We start from the raw sequence: 14,763 nt of genomic DNA, 5'->3' as shown, positions 1-14,763 counted from the left end.
AGATCTTATGCTTGATGCACTAAAACATTTACTACCTAAAGGCTAAAATTTGTTTATGGTTATGTTTCTGTCTAAAAAGTACCTTACAGTTGATTCTGCCATGGAAGTGCCTAAACCTCACTACACAGTGTCTGAAAAAATGGCTAAGATCACAGTGAGAAAGAGAGTACAAAGTTGGCAGTGCATTAGAAAACGTTATTATTGCCAAACAAAAATTTAAAGCCTGACTAAACTTATGGAAAGAAAGGATTAGGCATATTAATGAACAGCTACACATTCCAAAGATACTGCAAATAAATAAGAATTATACTACAAAATTATGTCTAACAAATTATAAGGCAGGAGAAGCAACAAGCTTTATCCTTAAACCAAGATGCATCTGACAACTTACTTCACTCTTCAATGCTGCAGAAGCTGTGGCACGCTCAGCTGGATCAATGGCAAGGAGGGTCTCAATAAGTGGTAACGATGACGGTGGGAAATCTTTAAAATTCTCAGCTATACAACGTTTATACGGTTGTTGTGGCTTGAAAATGGTTGCATGCGGCAATTTTGACTTTTTCCAATATTCCTCTGACGGTGACCCACAAAGCTTAAAAATCTTATGCAACTGCTCCACCTGATACCAAAAAAGACAGTAAATAAAGTTTCAAAATGAAACTCGAATGCTTGTAGTAAGCACCGTGTCAAATTCATTTGAAATAGTAATATAGATTATTTTTCCCATCTCTATCTCAGCATGATGTCAGCGCCAGCTAAGAAACTTGATGTAACTTCTACCTAAGAAATGAAAGATGCAACAAAAATTTCGTTGAGGAAATGTATAACAGGCACATTGTACTTGAAGAAGAGCACAAAAACTAGAATGTGCCGGTCTTAAATATTTCTAGCTTCCTGGTTTAGAAAAGAAGATGGTCGTGAGCATAATTTGAGATCTTGCAACTTTGCAAAACTCGGTAGCCCTAATTTTGACTTGGATTCAGCAAAAACTCGGCAAATTAAATAAATACCTAAACATGTTAACTTGGAAAAACTCAGAATCAGCCGCATTTTCAGTGTGGGCTCAGCAAGCACTTACTGAGTTCTGGCATGCAACTTGTCAAAACTCACCCACAAGTAAATGGGTAACTATGTGCCCTCTGCACACAATAGTACTAGAAATTTCTGCAAGTTTTCAGTGTGTTTCAAAACACTGCTTCTAGGATTATGTGTAACCTGTACGGGTGTTAAATATACAAAATATAAATTTTAATCTACATTAGTTCAAACTTCAAACCTTAGAGGCTTCAAATATGGAATTTTTCAATACAATAATTGCAGTCAAGCATACAAGCATTCCAAAGAATTATAAAGCAACCAAACTCCAATTAGGATGCTAGGTTCTTGACAGATAACCTAACACCCATAAGAAAAGAGAAACTACAAGAAAATAGATGAAATGCAATAGCTAGCAAGAGATGTTAACTTAGATTAGACATAAGGAACCGTGCTATGCAGAATAGCAGGAGCTTCAAACAAATCCTTACACACTATCAGCCATAAACTTCTAATCATTGAAATATTTTGGAATTGAAAGCAAGGAGAGAAACATGTGCAGAAAAGATAACATTTCCCAGAAATCAGACATATGATAACTAAAGGACACTGGATTTCAGCTTTATCTCCTTATAAATTAAGGGGAAGAGAAACATTTCAGACAACTGAAACACATCCTCAAGTGGGTCAATATAATCTTCAATGCAAATACACAGTAAAAGGAGGCATAAGAAAGCAGAAAAAAATCTCTAAACAAAGTGATTGTCAAGAAAAAAAATGACTCAAGTAGAATAAGTAGCAAATAATTGTGGTTTCATATAAGATTATTGATAAGAACCAGGATAACCATCTCTCTATCAAACAACTAAAATTTCATCAAAAACAGAGCTAGAATAGATAAGTGTTATATGCAGTGACAAAACTGCCATATTCAACAGGGTGTTGTGAAAAGGAAAGTAAGAATGGTGCTATGGAAGAAAGTTTGAGATAAAAAAGAGAGCTACAAGAGTATTAGCAATTGAACATCGGAGATAAGATGCCAGGGCCAGCTAGATGGAACCTTAAGGAGGAGGTGGAGAAAACCTTCTCATGTCTTTCCAACACCATTAATATTTAATAGAACTAAAAGCCTACTAAAATGATGTGTTTGGTATGGTGACAAAACTATCCAGTAAAGCAGGATGTTCTGTGCATTAGTTTCAGGGAGGAAGTTCACACTGGCAAACTGTGGTAATTATGCCCCAATTCAAAACTGGAAGCAGAGAAACAATAGAAACCAATGTCTGTTCAATTCTATGACATTAGAAAGCCTCACATTACATGTATGGGCACTCCCAATGTTCTGCAAGTAAAAGCCAAAAGCCCAATTGTAAAGAATGAATGAGTGTAGGAGTATGAGCATGAGAAAAAGAAGTTAGAAACTTCATTTGGTTGTACAATTTAGAATTGTGGTGCAAAGACTACTTTGAATAAGAATAGCAGTAAGGTGATTGTTATAGCATGCTTTGTCAGAGCTCTTTGTAATGTTTTTGGCTAAAAGAAAGAGAGGAAGTTGAGCAACTGCTACTTCCAACTGGTTTTCCCATACTGGTGTTACTAGGATAAAATTTGTCATCTACATTATGGTTGTTGTACTTTGTTATTTTCATCATTTTCATGTTTACCTTGTTTTGTTTACAGATTTTGGCTACAATTTCATTGTCATCTCAAAGCTGCTTGAACTCTTCTTCAAAAAGCCTTCTTTCATCTCTCCCATGTATTTGGACAGGTTGGGCAAACCTAGTGCCCAGAACTTGCTCATCAAAGAGTTCAGATTCAAACATTCCAATGCTCCACTCTCAGCCACGTCATAATCCTCTACTCTTCAGTAACTTCAATATGTTCCACATCAGTTTCACCTTTAGGTTATCTAGATTCCCTTTAATACACCTTTTGTCCCGGGGGTTTTCACCCAGTTTCTTCTCCTTCGATTGACAACTCTTCAATGCCTTGAAGGTGGCTCTCATACACTTCTCTTTTTTGCATCTATAAAGGTGTCTTCAAACTCCCAACTTCCCTTGTCCAAAGGAGATTGCATTGACTTTTTAAACTTGGTCTAAAAGATTGGCCCACACTTCATTTATTAAAAGAAAGTGTCTTGATATTTACTCCCACTCTTCATGTAATTATTTGTGGTGAAAATGTTTTGATATTACTTTTCCCGACTAAAACTCCCACTCATGCTCCTACTTGAACTTCTACTTTAGGATGGACTTTGGCTTTGGATTTGTACTAGGGTTTCCTCGATTACTTCTCATGCTCCCTCTGTTTTGCAAGCCTTAGAGATTGACTGACCTCTCACTACACTCCTTGACTGCTTTGTGGTGTCTTCCCATTTTTGTTAGGGTATAAGAACATTACTTATGGGAAGTACAATGTTAATCCATGCTTTGTTCTTGTTCTTCACATCATCTTCTATCCTCATAGTCATAACACCAATTTACTTGTTGTCTATGTGCCTTGTGATCTCGTTCACAGTGCAAATCTTGTAATATGCATGAAGTATGCGAAGACAGTTAAGAAGATAAATAATGATAATCTACTTCTTCACTTCTAACTTATTCTAGATTGTCACCTGCAAAACTTGTCTTCTTTCAACTTTCTTACATACATGTTGCTTTACAGATATATCATATATTTATTGACACAGTCATCTTCATTTTGGTGATTAGATTCCACTAGTTCCTCAATCAACCGTCCAATTTATATGGCCATCTTTTTATTCTACCTGACTTCTTAAGGGCAATAGTGCTACATGTCTACTACTCAATCAATAAACAACTGTCTATTGCAGAGTAAACAGATTTAACACATAAATGAAATATACCAAAAGTTGCAAAATAATATCAATAATTGCTTTTATTCATTTCATGTATGCTCTTAAACAAAACTATAGTTCAAGGAGCAACTGCAACATGTGGCCCCTTCCCTAACTACAGGAGATCTATGTAAACCCCCCGATGGTCGCCAAGTAACCACAACCTTCGGCAACTACCAAGAAACTATTCTTCTCTTGATTTCCACAAGCTGTCAAAGATTATAGCATACATATCGGAGATAATTGATTAAGTAAAACATAACTAAGACAAAAATATGCTAACTACACCCAAAACATTGTTTTCTACTCATTGCTTAGGGCCACAAAAGCCTATAACCTACAAGTTTTATTTGTGTTCAAATATTGTGTCCTTGCTATTGCTACTCAAAGATTGTTAGAGAAGTACCGAGGATATCAAGAAGCTTGCAACAACAAGAATCTCCACTCAAGTTAAGTTTGTTTTCTTTAAATAAATTAAATTTCGTTCCAACTCCACCAGAGCTTTTTTTTTCCAAATATTATTATTGTTTTTTAATCTTGTTTTCAATTTCTCAACGAGTAATGGTAGCCTCGGGTTATGTTATTATTTTTTTGCTTGATACTTGTGTATTTTAAAACATGTAAATACAAATATAGCCTAGAATGGCTGGGAGTTCTAACTTTGTGGTCCAAGGGTCAGATAGGGCTTTCAAAATCAACCATTTTTTCCCAAACCTGAACTGGCCAAACTTAGCCAAAAACTTAAAGAACACTAATATTAGCAGCGTCTGCATTCTATCTGTTGATTTGAAGTGCAATTCAAAGAGGAGGGCATAATAATAAATAATCTGTTGATTTCCAGCAAGAACTAAAAAACTTGAGGGAATACAGATCAGCAGAACCCCAGGTTTCTATCCTCAGCAAACATTTTAAGTGTTATAATTGTAAATATGTCATTTCAAAAAAAACAGATAAGTAATATAACTATGGGAAATCATACAACTCCAAAAAGAGAGCACTCATTACTATTAAAATAATATTATATCTATTCTATAATGGTCATCTTCGTTGTCGACTTAGTTGGCTTTTTTAGTTCGTTTAATGTAACTACTGCTTCGTTTATTAGAAGGCATAGTTAGCTTTTTAGTTTTTAGTTTTTTAGCTTTTTTTAAGCATTTTAGCTTTTTAGCTTCGTGTTCAAGCTTCAGTTGAACGGTTTAGCTTTTTAGCTCCATGTTCAAGCTTCAGTTGAACAGTTTAGCTTTTTAGCTTCGTGTTCAAGCTTCAGTTGAACGGTTTGTTCTTTCTAGAACACCATCTTGTAATTCTCTTTATATACAATGTATATTCATAAATAAATTATTCAATTATTTTTCAAGGTATCAAAGCATGATTTAAAATTTTTGGAAAATTTATAATTCTAAAATTATTTCTTATTGAAATTTTTTAAAAAAAAATTTCTTTCCATGGGATACTCGTTTGAAAAAAAGCGAGCTAGGATTTTTGTTTTTTCAGGGTCGCTGTTCTTTTTCTGCGGGTTTTTTTTGGCCTTCAAACCCGCACAGATTTTCTGATCTATGTTTCCAGACCTGCGGATTTCGCGTGAGGGTGCGTCTCTTTCTGGCTCGTGTTTTCTTTCTGCTACCCGCGCATCAGCATGCGTTGCGATTTTCAAGGTTTTCGGCTATTTACCGGTCACGTTTTTTTTCCTACGTCCGGATTTAGACCTGTGATCTCCATTTTTGGTGGCTGTGTTTTTGCTGGGTTTTTCACGCGACGCAGCGGCACTAGAGATCTGAGATCATGTTTGGTGAGAACCGTCTAGGTTTTTTTGCACTGCCGCGACCTGCGTTTTTCACGATTTTCGACTGTACTGGTGTTTTTCCAGACCTTCGCGGTGGCTATTGTTTATCGGCTAGGGCACGATATTTCTTTTTGTGCCTTCCAGATCAGAACCTAGGGTTCTGATTTTTTTCAGAAAAATACGAGTTTTGTTTTCTGTGACTTTTCTGGGTTTTCAGAAATCTCTTCTGGGTTTTTCAGATTTCTCGCCTTGGGTTTCATGCCAGCATTTATGAACCTCGGGATCTGTGCCCATACATATGTTTTTTGCTAATTATTTTACTGACCTAGGGTTTACAGAAAACTTTCAAGGTCTTCAGCAAATTTTGAAATTTGCATTGGGATTTGTGCCATGAAATTTGTGCCAAGGTTTTTCAACATCTTGATATTTGTGCCTGTTATTTTTGTTCTCATTTCTAATCAGATTCCTTTGTCTCAGTTTTTGTGCCTTCACAAGGTTGACCACGTTCAACCTCGGTTTTCGTGATGGCATCTTTGACCATCATCATGTTGGAGCACAGTCAAAAGTTCAATGGCCACAACTATAACAACTGGAAATAGCGCATGCTGACCATTTTTAGTATCGTTGCCATGATCAGATTGTTTTGGGCAAGGCCTCTCATCATGCTTATCAAGTTATCAGTCACAGATGATCAACTCCCTTAGGTGCCTTCAAGTAAAACAGCTAAAGAGATCTGGGATCTCTTGAAGGGTCTTCATCAGACATCCGACAAGAGCCAAGCTTTCTTTCTAAAGAATATGTTGTTTTCTATCATGACGGATGAGAAGACATCTATCCAAGCACCACATCTTACGAAGATCAAGGACATCTGTGACCAGTTGGAGGCTATAGGCCGAACCATGGAGGAAGAAGATATAGTAGCGATCACGCAAAAAAGCCTGCTCAGATCCTACGAGCATTTCATTGATATGCTCAATATCTCCTCTACTAGTGTTGATTTAAAGTTTCTAGATCTCTACAGCAAGCTTCTAAAACAGGATAGATGGAAACAACAATTTGGAAACAATGCTAGTTCGTCCACTGAACAGGCCTTCACAGTTGAAGCTTCGAATAAGAACAAGGGTAAAGATCACTCCTTCCAGCAAAAGGGACAAGGTCAATCTCAATAGTCTTCGAATAAGAAAAGTGTACAATGTAACTATTGTCACCAATTTGGCCATATGAAGAAAGATTGCAAGAAATTGTTGGCATCCGTGCAATCTAACGAGGGAGGGTCTCAAGAGAAGGAGCAAGCTCATGTTGCAGACTAGCAATCTAAAGAGGAGTCAACCTTCTATGCTTTTTGATAAGCAAATTTTGTCATCAATTAGGTTTTCACGATTTTTTCCTAAAAAATTGTCCGTTGGTTTTTTTTATTTTGTCCTCAAAAATCATCTGAAATTCACAAAGTTTGTGTGGGATTTGGGTTTTCACAATTTTTTCCTCAAAAATTGTTCGTAAGGTTTATAATTTTTCCTTAAAAATTATCATCTGTAATTCGCGATGTTCGTGTGGGATTTTGTTATTCTAGAGTTTTTCTAGGTTTTTTCACAAAAACAATTATTTGTAAGCCTTAGATTTATGGTTTTTTCAATTTTTCTCCTGAAAATCATGAATTCTCTTTTGGAGGGTTCTTTTCGGGGTTTGATGGTTTTTTCCACAATTGTGTTTTCTTGTAGTCTATTGTGGGTCGCACTAGAGTTGTTGGGGCAAACATCTGCAACCATGGTATCTTGTAGTCTGTTTTGGAGTTGCTGGAGCAAACAGTGCTCAGTGCTCTTTTGCAAAAGTTTTTGCAGTTTTTGTCAAAATCGTAGTTGTTGCTCTTTGGAGGGTTTGTCGATTTTTCCTCAAAATCGTGGTTTCAAGCTCAATAATTCGCGTGACAGTTCTATGATTCACGTGTGAGGATTACATCAGGTTGGATGGCTTTCTATACTCTTGGTCATTAACACTTTGCAGATCCTGGGAGGGTCTCTGTAGCAGCAAAGTGTTCTTTGTATTTGTGCATTTGTGATCAAAAGACCTATAATGTCTTTTGTAGGGTATTGAGTATAATGACCATTAAGGAGGGGTATTAAATTAATATTATACCTATTCTTAATGATCATCTTAGTTGTCAACTTAGTTGATTTTTTTAGTTTGTTTAGTGTAAATATTGCTTCTTTTATTAGAGGGTATAGTTAGCTTTTTAGCTTTGTGTTGAAGCTTCAGTTGAATGGTTTGTTCTTTTTAGAACACCGTCTTGTAATTTTCTTTATATACGTTGTATATTCGTAAGTAAATTATTCAATTATTTTTTAATTACATTTTGAGATAAATAACAACAAAATACTAGTCGATAAGTAGGAGATATTTTCCACAACGATCAGATTATGATATTGCTATCAAGATTCAACTGTGTCATTTTCGAGTCAATTTGCTTTTGTTGATCATGCTGCAATGGTGCATAATTGCCCAACTTTTTGACTTCACATTCATTATCTTCTTGTGAAAGATAAAGAGAACATTCCTCATACAGATTCAAGGCAGAAAATAATTTTCCAAATATTAATAGAATATTAAAAAGAAACAGTAACACCAAGCCCCTAACATCTTAAACTAAAGTTATGCAATTCCATCAAATAAGTGATCCTTAAGAACATCCAATCAGAATGAATGCATCAAGCCTGTAAACAACACATTCCATACCTATCACCTAAAGAACTGGAACTAAACTCCGCAAATTGTTGGGAAGCACCTTACAAACATATTAGCGATTTTTTTCGTAATGGTTTAGTTATTAAGACTGAGTGTAATGCTCTTTGATAGGCCACGATAAAAGTATCTATTCTTGAAGCTATTGCAGCAGTTTCATGCATTTCCAAGCCAAAAACAATGCTAACAATAGTAATATAACAAGAAGATAGATGTGCCTTTTAGTGATAGAATCTTCAAAGACCACATATTTTCGTCTTAAGAAACCTTTTTTTTTATTGAACAAACTTCTAAAAAACTTAATATGCAAAATGCCTCTTACAACATTGTCACTAATGACTGGAGAATAGCATGCATTCTACAAAGAAACGAGACTCGGACTCGGCACGGACTCGACAAGGCTGACCCGACTCGGGACTCGGCAAAAAATTGACGGGACTCTGCAAAAACTCAGCAGAACTTGGCAAAAAACCAATTTCTAGTTATTTTTGCCGAGAGCGAGTCCCTGAGACTCGGCTAGGGTCACTCGGCGAGCCCTAGCGAGTCCTGGAACTATAATTTCTACATTTTAACCTTAATATCAGTTAAAGATTGTTTATTATTTCCAAACAATGAATCTTTTACATTATATTTGATATCGAGATCAAAAGAATTTTTTTGTCAAAACTTTTTGCCCAAGTGATTTGAGCTCTAAATTATGCAAAAATCAACTATTGGACTTTTAACTATTTTGTTTACAGAAAACCAATCCTCACACTTCAAGCTAATTGTACTCAATATTTCTCTCCACAAACAAAAAGTAACAAGCAGATTCTATGAATCTTAGTTGCCTATCATTAATGAAATTACATATTAACATCAATTATGGTGACCATTGCTAAGCATGTTAAAGTGTCCCTGGGGCCAAAATATTAACATTAATGAGATTACATATTAACATCAATTATGGTGACAATTGCTAAGCATGTTAAAGTGTCCCTGGGGCCAAAATATCCCTCTTCAAATAGATACTACCATGTCTTACCAGTATAAAGTTCTTGAGAGAAATGGACCATACAAGTTTAAACCTTGTGTTGAAAGCAATACAATTTGCAGGTTAATAATCATTGCTTTTTTGCCTTAAAGCCATTAAAAACAGTGTTCCACCGGCGTTGGGGACGGGGGAACGCGGGGACGGGTTTCCGGGACGGGGGGACCAAGGGCCTAAGTTTGGGGACGGTGGCTAGGGGACGGTGCTGATATAGTTATACAATACATATAGTACTTTAAAAACTAGTTTTGAAAAATGTATGACAATGTAATAGTATAAGAATTACATTTCAAATGAAACTACAGGAAATTTGAAATACTAAATTTAAATACCAAGATTTCTTCAATGCTAATTATGTTGTTATATGGAGCCTAATCAAACTCGGAGGTTAAATTTTCCCTATTTCTATCGGCGCGGTTTCCCCCTATATTTTTCGACGGGGGTTTGGGGGCAACACCCCCAAGTTGGGGTCAAGGGGCATCGCCACTTGCAGGGTCAAGGGGCAGCCCCGCGAGGCCAAAAATACTATTATTATTTTATTAAGGCGTCGAGTGTTATTTTTCTATTGGCCCACGTCCAATTAGGGTTACCCCTTAACCCCCAAAAAAGTCAATTTTTTTAATTTTTAAAAAAAATTAATTTTAAAACATTGCATATACGTGGGGGTGACGGGAGACGCGGAGACGTCTTCCCGTCTCCGGCGGCACTTGGGTGGCAGTGGCGGGACAGCGGAGGACATCACGTCCTCGTCTCGGAGACGTCCCTGTCTCCAAGACGCAGCCAAAAAGTGGGGGGGGGGGGGGGACGCGTCCCCGTGGAACACTGATAAAAAATGAAGATTCATCTCAACATCTTCAAAGCAACACTTTTTTTCTTTAAGAAAAGAGAGCATTTTGTATAAAAGCACAAATTTTAAGGAAATTGGAAAATTATTCTTATATCATGACCAAATTAAAAAAATTGAGCATTCAAAACTGAAAACATTAGCCAGAATTTCTCAAATTTTAAAAAGTTGTTCCTCCTTAAATTTATCACAAATCTTGATCCAAAGTCAAACTTTAACAACAAACCAAATATTTGATTAAACCCAGAAAAGAGAGAATATCAAGCATGTTTTACTTTTTGAAAAAAATTGATTTCCAGACTGCATGTCTACCATAAGACCTTTTGAATTGGAACCGTCGTTCTCTACCATCACGTTTTCTATCAAACATAGGAACCTCCATTGAAACTAGGGTTTCTAAATTTCTACCACATACCCAACTTTGATTGAATCATTTAGTAATGTTTCTGGCCTCATGAATAAAAATAAACAATAAATCCATGATCAATTTGGGCAAGCTTTCTAGAAATTAAAAATAATAATTCCACAATATATGGCCTAGAGAGCAAATTTATGAAAAAATATAAAATTGCAATAACTCATTCAATATTGATGATCAAAAACTGCTATTTGGATAGAAACTTCCTTATATGGTCCTCCAACTTCAAGTAAAAAATTGCAAAAAAATTTGAGGCCATTTGGAAGTTGTAGACAAATCTTGAAAATTAGAGTTTTATCCTCACCTTTGCCCAAGTCGTAACTCTAATACCACTTGCTAAGATCAATACATATAATAATGGCAACAAGAGAATATAGAAGATAAATCACATATACATACAACACAAGGTATGTTTGTGGGCCAAGATGCCCTAATAAGTAATATCCAATATATGCAAAAATAGATTAAACCCTTGAGGTAGGGTAACACCCTATGTTACTCAGGGATGTGTCCTCGAGCTAAAATCCCAGTCCCCGTACCCAATACGTTTTGGGGACTTGGGGACGTCCCCCATCGTCCCCAAAATTGCAAAATTTGTGGGAAACGTCCTAGAAACTTGGGGACGACAATGATTCTCAAAGGGGACATTCCCCCGTCCCCTGGATGATTGGGGACGCCCATGACATCCCCTAGCCGTCCTCCTTTTCCTAGCACATTTAGAAATTAAAAAAAGGCTAAAATGCTTAAAAAAAGATATTTTTTTATATCTTTTTGTGGTCCCCACACCTCAGCAATAGTACATTTCCAAGATGGAGGATTAACTGTATTTTGAGAGTGAAAAATTGATGGTTGCCTTTGTTTCAATAAATAAGTTATTACATATTTGAATCTATTGGTTGCCCACATTTTCGAAGGCATGTTGTATTATAATTACAGATCACACATTTAATAAATTTTTGGGATGTAATTTTGATTAGGTAATTTTCACTAATATGAAAGGTAAACAGGTCTGAATCATAGCCAAAAGCACTCAGAAATATGAATAATGGCTTGGTAATGAGTTTCACAAACACCCAAAACTTGGTAGTGTATAAAGAAACGGTTGTAGGTCATAATAGTAATGGAATACTATCAAAATATCTTCCAACCAAAAAGAACCAATGAACTACTTGCAAACAAGTGCTGGCATATTGACAATGAATTCTGAATTATGCATTATGAATGCATATTGAGTATTGACAATGAATTCTGAACACAAATGTGGTATGTTAAGGTTCTATAATGTACATATACATGCTTTATCCATGTTTTCGTATGAATATAATGTATATACACATGCTTTATCTATTTTTCATATGAACATTTAAAATTTCCCTATATATTTAAAATTTTCCCTATATTTTATATAGTTGTCCCCTTTGCCATCCCCCGTTGTACCCAAAATTGGCAAAAACAATTGTCGTCCCAGAAACTCGTCCCACCATCCCCTGTCATCCTCGTCCCGAAAACTCAAGATAACATAGGTAACACCGTAAAATACTCCTCGTGGAAGAAGCCACTCCACACTTTATCTCCAAGAGATCCTAAACTCAATATTATAAGAATTATACTCATCACATATCCTTACAATGATAATCAGCACTTTTATATAGGCATCCTAATAATGTAATGGAGGGGTAATCCAAATGAAGGCCTACTCATCACCTAATATAATTAATTACACAAATCACCCACATGACCCAATATAACTTAATGGATATGTGCCACATGTCGACATCTCCATCCACCTAAATACATTATAATTTCATATCCCTGGTACATAACATCAAAGGATAGTACAAAACCAGTAGAAACACTCCATTTGTTGCTGATGTAGTCCATCTACATAGAACTTACCAGCTTGTTTGATCGACATCTCACAAGAAAGACTTCCTTCAACTAGGTCCTACAAATTTTTATGTAATCATTTAATACTACATATTATTGTCTCTAACAGATATTGGTTTCTTACTGGCCATTACTCAATTACAAGTTCTTTAATATGCCCACAAACATATCCAATTTTAGCTTTAAATTTAGGATTTATTTTCTGAAAATCTAAAATTGTAAAGTTTTCGAATCATTCCATTACACTCTTAATTAATATTGAATTACTTTGTTAATATATATATATATATATATACATGTATGTATGTATGTATGATGAAAATCATAATATACAATTAATTATTATTATATACTTTGTTAACATACATATACATAGATACACATATATGATGATGATGATGATGAAAAACATAATACACTCTTAATTAATACTATATTAATTTGTTAATATGCATATACATATACATATATATGCACATGCACATACATAACATAGTTCCACAGAGTTTCTTGACGGGGGGACTTGGGGAAGCGGGTGCCGGTTGAGGGACTTCTGGGGGGATGTGTCCCCATAGAACACTGAACATACATACATATATACTCACTCCCTTTCCTTGGTCCCTTCACCCTATATTTCAAATCCCACACTCCTAACCCCTAAAACCTACATATTTCATCATTTATCTGCAAAAGCGGTTTCAAAGACCTTATGATTAAGGGATACTGTGTAACATTGTTTTAAAAAACCAGCTTGATGGGGGGACAGATCCCAAAAGAATTGTCATCTCTCCCCACCACCCTTGGTAATTAATGCCAACAATATCATTAATGTGAGGAGGTAGCTTGGGGATGGATGCTAAATCTGAAGGGATAAATTATTTGACAGCGTAAAATATATAATCTACATGGCTGGAACAACACAAAAGGGTGACCCTAGGTAGGACACAACAAGTTCTCCCAGCTTCTAATAAGATTAGCAGATATTCTCTATCTCCTCTTTGGAGCTATTTTATTTACTTAAAAATTATTTTATTTATTATGCTATTTTATTTACTATGTTGAAGGCGTATTACACCCACATATGGATGCAAAAACGTTTGTCAATATAAACTAGAAGCATTTAATTTGACGTGTTTGTGACACTTAAATGCATGAAAAGCAAAAAAATGTTTTATTATTATATTTTTATTTATTTTATTTATTTTCTCCTCTCATGCATTCATCTAAATAATTTTAAATTATTTAATGCTAATTATATCATCACTTCCACCTCTCAACTGCCACTCACTCTTAAGTTTAATTGATCAATCAATTCTATCTATCTCCATCATGCAATTAATTAACCTCGTAGTTATCTCAATCTAATATTATTAATTATGGGGGAATGAAAGTGTCCCTACATAAAATCCATTTTTTCAAAAGGATAAGGATAAGGAATATAAAATAAAAATATAATAATAATAATTTGGTACTAAAAGCTTTTTTCTTTTTGTAAAGAGTTTTATGGAAATAAAAAAATATAAAATTAGTTATATTAAAACATAATAATATAATCATATCTTAATAATAATTTAATATTAATTACAATCATTATATAATAATAATTTAATATTATCTAGTGGCTGTTACAAAATAAGATTAGGTAGTATGGAGGCTATATCTGCTATATGCTAATCAATTTGATGTAAATTTTTGAACTTATTGATATAAATGGGAGCTGGCCCTATCCAGCTATTTACCTATCAAAAAAATAATAATAATTTAATATTAATTACAATATAATAAATTTTTAAGTGCAATAATGAACAAATATGATATCTTTTGGCGTACTTTACCTATATTCCTCTAAAGATAAGTATGCTAGTTATAGTTTTATTTACTACATACATGGACATATAAATTTTATTGTATATACATTATTTACTTTATTTTCTTGATGTAAGACTTGTTTTAATTTTAATTTTACTTTTGCAAAAACCACCATTCATTTGGGTAATTCTAATTTTAAAAAAACATACATTTGCATCTAATTTTCTTATTTATATGTTAAACTTTCTATTATTATTTCCAAAATTCATCAAAAATAAAATATTATAAAGGGGATGACCCCACAACGCAGCGGTTAGCTGTGAGCCTCCTACATGGGAGGTCTTGGATTCGAGTCTACTTGACT

The 14,763-nt window shown here is 34.8% G+C and overlaps 1 protein-coding gene across 1 annotated transcript in view; it reads right to left on the bottom strand.

Moving 5' to 3' along the window:
* Nucleotides 1–14,763, bottom strand: part of LOC131063709 (probable serine/threonine-protein kinase At1g54610) — a gene marked incomplete at its 3' end in the record, with an annotated part of 53,429 nt that overhangs the window by 13,986 nt on the left and 24,680 nt on the right. The window contains 1 exon segment of the mRNA XM_059211063.1: nt 392–619. Within this exon segment, the coding sequence (XP_059067046.1) occupies nt 392–619 (228 nt within the window).

Source organism: Cryptomeria japonica, chromosome 9 (genome assembly GCF_030272615.1).
Source record: "Cryptomeria japonica chromosome 9, Sugi_1.0, whole genome shotgun sequence".
Classification (NCBI taxonomy): Eukaryota; Viridiplantae; Streptophyta; class Pinopsida; order Cupressales; family Cupressaceae; genus Cryptomeria; species Cryptomeria japonica.
The sequence above is the reverse complement of the archived record's forward strand: the minus strand, read 5'-3'. Positions and strand labels throughout refer to the sequence as shown.